Genomic DNA, 6,000 nt, shown 5'->3' on the forward strand with positions numbered 1-6,000 from the left:
TTTGAGTGTGTGTGTGTTTTCCCCCAGAGATAGGGTTTCTCTGTGTAGCCCTGGCTGTCTGGACCTCACTTTATAGACAAGGCTGGACTTGATCACAGAGATTTGCTTGCCTCTGCCTCCTCAGTGCTGGGGTCAAAGGCTACCACTGCCAGCTATGCCTGGTTTTTAAGGTTGAGCTTAGTCCCTCCTCATGGCTTCTCAGCAAACACTTTGCCCACCAAGATAGCTCCCTAGCTCCCTAGCCCTATCTCCAAGGGTCTTTCTGAGAGGAATGGTGGACTCCTTTATGTGATTTTCCTGTGTGGCTCACTGCCGTCTCTCTGGACGACCTTATTCTCAATGGAAACTGTCTTTTATTCTTATTTGACTGTTGCCCTAAGCACTGAACACATGGCCTCAGCATAGTGGACTCGCTGTAACTCTGAGAAGTTAGCTCGATGGGACTGGGGAAAAGCTGGTCACCCAGCTGGTGTGGAGTCGGACGTCTCTGGAGAGTTCTTTTCTCCTTCCTTTCGGACACTCTCCGTCTCACCTACGACATGCAAGGATTTGCTGGAATTTGGTCCGTTTTCTAAAGGAGCCTGGTGCCCCAGGTTGGATCTTTGGGAGGTGGGACAAAGGGAGTCCACAAGCCCTTGGTGGTTACCGGCTCGTGAAGCTGTTTCGTGTTTGTGTGCTTCCTTCTAGAGACGTGGTGAGGATTAGGGGATTAAGAAATGGCTCAGCGGTTAAGAGCCTTTTCAAGACTGAGTCACGTTTCTGGATCCCCACGGGTGTGGCTGTCACAGAACATTTGTGTTGTTTATCGCTTTTGGCTGTTGTGAATATCATGGCCTTGAACACGGGTTTACAAGAGGGTCTCCTTTTCCAAAAAAAACCCTGAACATCTACATCTTTGATGATGTTAGGAGTCAGCATCTGTCCTTTGGAGGCAGAGGACGGGATATCTATCCCCTGAGTTGCATCCACAGTCGTGCCAAGAGCCTGCTGTGTGTCCTGTTCCAAGCTGGGGACTGGTGTTCTTCAGCCTGTCTGGAGACCTAAGAGAACAAACAGGAAACACCACCTGAGGCTGTCGGGTCAGAGGGGTTAACAGGACTGGCTTGGGGTCTCCCAGGCAGCAGGGAAGGGGCTCCTGTTCCGAAGCCTTTGTGGTATACATGACGCTGTCCCTATCACCTGCTGTTGTGGGTGCTGGGTGACCAACACATAAGGTGCTAAAGCATTGAGGTGACTGGTATTCCGGGAAGAATTTAGAGGGGGTGTCTCTGTATAAGTTCCACTGGGAAATTACAAAGTCGTGGGACACTTGCCCCTGGAGAGATCTCCTCAGGCAAGATGTGTGGTCAGCACGTGACAGGATGTGTGGTGTTTCTCTCTCTCTCTCTCTCTCTCTCTCTCTCTCTCTCTCTCTCTGCTGTAAAAAGTGGCAGGTGGTGACCTGTCTCTGTCACCTCTGGATCTGGGGGCTAGAGTTTAGAAACTGAAGTCCAGTGGTATAGAAGCCACTATTTCTGGTTTCGGGGCTTCAGATTAGGTGGTGTGTGTGTGTGTGTGTGTGTGCGCGCGCACGCGCTAGAGATTTATGTAAGCAGAAAAAAGCCAAGCCCTGCATCTGTACAGGTTCTTGTGTCACATTGGGTGCCCCCCCCCCCATGACTGTGACCAGGGCCATCAGAGTTTCTGCAGAGATGAAGAGATCCTGTGTGGTGCCATAGGACTGGGGTGCACATTGACTGAACCCCACAACTACTCCCTACCCCAGCCTATAAACCTACTGCTCATGTGCAGCTAGCAGTCTCTGGGCCCATAGACTGTCAGCATGGAATCTGGGCTCGCTTCCTTAGTCTGTTCTTTTTCCTACTGGCCCTGATCCCAGTCCTGTTACCTTCTATAGAGATTTAAGATCTTAGGAGGAAGCGCGCCTGTCCAGGGGCCAGGAGAGACAGAGATGGTAATAAAGATTTCATGACTTATCACCTGGAGCCCATGTGTGTATACACCTGCAGAATTTGTAGAGAATCTGGGGAGAAAGAGGGCTGTGGACCATGCCTTTGCTGGGTTCAGGTCATGGTCCAAGCAGACTTCCGTGCAGGCCCAAGTCTCAGCAAGTGAAGGCTGGTTGTTATGAATCTGTGGTGTCCAGGTGGAAAGTGAGGTGAGAGGCGACATCCAGGCTGCCTGTGGATGGATGACCTCTAGGAGGTTAACTAATCCCAGGGCAGAGAGCTGAAAGGGTTGTGCCCAGCTGGGAGGAGGCACGTGTCCAGCTGAGGTGGCTTCGGGTCTGAGACTCTAGCCTGTTTAAAAATAGATTTGAGGAAAGTGAAAGATGTAAGAGTTCACCGAATCTTCATCAGACTTCCGTCCCAAAGGACATGGCACACTTTAAATTCTGATCACTCGTGTATGCAAGTGGGCCTGTTTACACCTTGAGTCTAGATGTCCCCCCACCCCCGGGACAGCTCTGCCTGAGAGAGATGGAACTTCCATCCATCTTCTGGGGTCTAAGCCTTGTCTACCAAAGCAGCCTCAGGCAGGTCTGGAAACCATTAGAAACAACCAGAAGCTTCTGGAAGCTTCCATGTCTCAGTCACATGTTCTAAAGAACAGTGTGGATGGACTGGTCACGAGGCATTGGGAGGCATCAAGAGCTGCTTGATGTCAGAAAAATGGCAGGTGTTTCCCCAGCCTCTCTGGGCTGCCCAACATGAAGGGATACCAAGCAAGTGACATGTTCGACGCACGGGACTTTTCTCTTGGGCTCCCTGCATACTGACCTGGTCTCTCTTTGCTCAACAGTGACTGACTTACAGGAAGAAGGCAAGAGCGCCATCAACTCTCCAATGGCCCCGGCTTTGGTGGACATTCACCCTGAAGATACCCAGCTAGGTACTGTGGCCACTTGGCATCCTACGGTGTCTGTTCCTGGTGTGGCACCTCACATGGGTGGGTGGTGTTTGAGAACTGGAGTCTTATTCCGAGATCTCTAGGGAGAAGCCAGCTTCCGCCCCAGTCTTTCAGTGCAGATTTGATTGGCATCCAGGTATAGATGATTAGCATTGGGAACGTGGCTGGTTATCGTCACAGATCCAGGGAGTGGCTAAGCAGGGCTGAGCAAACAGTGGAGGAGACGGAGGAAAAGTTGGCTTGGTTACTGAGCTGAGGACTGGATAGATGACTCCAGGCACAAGGCTCTGGCTTGAGATAGCTGATAGCTGGCCTAGAAGAAGAGGAAAGACGAGTATTGGCTCAGGGTGTGGACCCCAGTAGTCCCCTAGAGGAGGAGGCTAAGGGACAGTCTCCCTGGGACGAGTGGGCCTGTCTCAGTCAGGGTTTCTATTCCTGAACAAAACATCATGACCAAGAAGCAAGTTGGGGAGGAAAGGGTTTATTCAGCTTACACTTCCACAATGCTGTTCATCACCAAAGGAAGTCAGGACAGGAACTTACACAGGGCAGGAACCTGGAGGCAGGAGCTGATGCAGAGGCCATGGAGGGATGCTGCTTACTGGCTTGCTTTCCCTAGCTTGCTCAGCCTGCTTTCTTTATAGTTATTTCTTTCTTTCTTTTTTTTTTCTTTTTTTGGTTTTTCGAGACAGGGTTTCTTTGTGTAGCCCTGGCTGTCCTGGAACTCACTCTGTAGACCAGGCTGGCCTCGAACTCAGAGATCTGCCTGACTCTGCCTCCCGAGTGCTGGAATTAAAGGCATGTGACACCACTGCCTGGCACAGCTTGCTTTCTTATAGAACCCAGGACCACCACCCACAGTGGGCTGGGCCCTCCCCCAATGATCACTAATTGAGAAAATGCCTTACAGCTGGATCTCATGGAGGCATTTCCTCAAGGGAGGATCCTTTCTCTGTGATAACTCCAGCCTGTGTCAAGTTGAATACAGGGCCCTAAGGCCCCAAAGTATGAAGAAATTAATAAACTAGGCACACCCTGTATATCTCCTTGGCTGTCACAAAGATCCATCCATGCTGGGCCTGCGGCTGGCCATGTGGGACCTGTGGTTGGGGAAGACCCCTGGCTCCTTGCAGGTTGATGATAGGGTGTCTGTCCGCCAAGGTACTCACTCTTTCCTGGCTCTGTGTTTTGGCAGCAAGCCAATGTGGAAGAAGTCAATGTGGAAGGCATGTTTGGGACACTGCTTATTTCCAAATCCTGGTTCAGAGGGATATCCCTATCTACTCCGATTTGCCATGACAAGGCCATTAAGGTCTCGGGGCAGAATCAGGAGTGGCCCAACCTGTGGCCCAGAGATGGCTTGGTACCCAAGACCACTGGTCCGTGATGTCTTTTCCCACAGAAGGGCATGCCCCTCTCACAGCTTCTGCAGGTGCTTCCTGGCTACTCTTTGCCTAGGAAGCTGGACTTCCCAGCTCCCCACCGTGGTCAGCGGGCCCACGGCATCCTGGCTTCTGTGGGCCACTGGTCTTTTCTGTTCTGGCTCCTGTGCCTTCATTCCCTCCCCACCTTCCTGTCCCACTCTCCCTGTGAACTTCATTGGACTCTTGTCTGTTAGAACCAGACATGGAGGGGAAACACACAGGGGAGATGGGTAAAATGTCATCTCTCTGTGTGTTTTGGCTATTTCTAGTACTTCCGTGCAGATACTGTTTTGTCTATGACCCTGCCTGCCCATCTGTTTCCTTGTGTGTCCCGAGGCCCCGCACAGCCTCCTGTGGTCTGGTGAACGGTGTGATTCAGATGCTCAAAGCTCTCTTCAGCCCTCTGGTTCTGGCAGGGCACTTTTGAGATCACTGTGGGTGCAACCCTGTGTCTTTCCTCTACCCACGCCATCTTGGCTTAGACTTGCTGCTAGAGCAATTGGAGTCTAGCTTCATCGCCTCCTGCTGCCCTGTGTGATTTATCTCTGATCTTGTGTCTGGCTGACAAAGCTGTGTGAGCTGTTCTCAACAGAGAACATGATGGTCTCTGCTTTTCCACCAGCTCCCTGACTCTTGTGAGAGAGCAGGGAGTCCTCCACTCCTAGCATCCCTGTCGGCTTCCCCCAACCCCCACTCACGCTGATCCTTTCTGTCTTTGGCAGAGGAGAATGAGGAGCGTACCATGATCGATCCCACCTCTAGAGAGGACCCCAAGTTCAAGGAGTTGGTCAAGGTGAGTGGTAGTCTGATGTGGTTGGAACATCCCTGTTGGTTCCAGGTCTTCTTCTGGGGGGAAGCAAGATTCCTGTGGACACAAGGAGGACCTGAGCCTCCAGGCTCCTGAAAGGGCCAGTGAGGCTACATTAGAAAGCAATGGTGAGGGGTAGAGTGGGCTGAAGAATGGATGGAACATGAGTCTTCTAGGTGCTTCCATGTGCTAGGGCATGCTGCCCAAGGCCTTTATGGGCTTCACATGGTCTTCACAAGAGCTGTGTTGGGTCTGTTTTGAGCCAATATACCCTACCTATATGCATGGTTGTCTGTAGCTTCATGGGGTGTGGATTTAAGTTGTTTTGGGGAGCAGGTTGTTGTTTCCCCCGATTATAGCCTCATCTGAAGAGCCTTTGGTGTCCTAGTTAGCTGTAACTGTCAGCTTGACCCAGCTCTGGAGCTACCTGAAAAGAGAGCCTCAATTGAGGGATTTCCAAGATCAGACTTGACCTGTAACACGTCGGTGGGAGATGGTCTTGATTGTTAATTGATATAGGTAGACATGTCCCACTGTGGGCGGCACCATTCCCTTGGCAGGCAGTCCTAGATTATATTAGAATGCTAGCTATGCTCAAGCCAGTGAGTGATCCAGCAAGTAGTGTTCTTCCCAGGTTTTTGCTTCAAGCTCCCTCATGAGTTTCTGCCCTGAGTTCCCTCGGATGGAACTCAGCTGGTAGTGTAAGTCAATAAACTCTTTCCTCCCTTAAAATGCCTTTGGTCAGAAAGTTTTCACACATGGGCTGGTGAGATGGCTCAGTGGGTAAGAGCACCCGACTGCTCTTCCGAAGGTCCAGAGTTCAAATCCCAGCAACCACATGGTGGCTCACAACCATCC

General features: G+C 51.3%; 1 protein-coding gene across 2 annotated transcripts in view; it reads left to right on the forward strand.

The window, feature by feature from the left end:
- Positions 1-6,000, forward strand: part of Parvb (parvin beta) — an 83,526-nt gene that overhangs the window by 37,097 nt on the left and 40,429 nt on the right. For both annotated transcript variants that reach the window (XM_021183070.2, XM_029470070.1), the window contains exons 2-3: positions 2,803-2,892; positions 5,057-5,127. In XM_021183070.2, the coding sequence (XP_021038729.1) occupies positions 2,803-2,892; positions 5,057-5,127 (161 nt within the window). The remainder of the gene's footprint in view (positions 1-2,802; positions 2,893-5,056; positions 5,128-6,000) is intronic.

The sequence above is a fragment of the Mus caroli genome, chromosome 15, assembly GCF_900094665.2.
Source record: "Mus caroli chromosome 15, CAROLI_EIJ_v1.1, whole genome shotgun sequence".
In the NCBI taxonomy this organism is placed as follows: domain Eukaryota; kingdom Metazoa; phylum Chordata; class Mammalia; order Rodentia; family Muridae; genus Mus; species Mus caroli.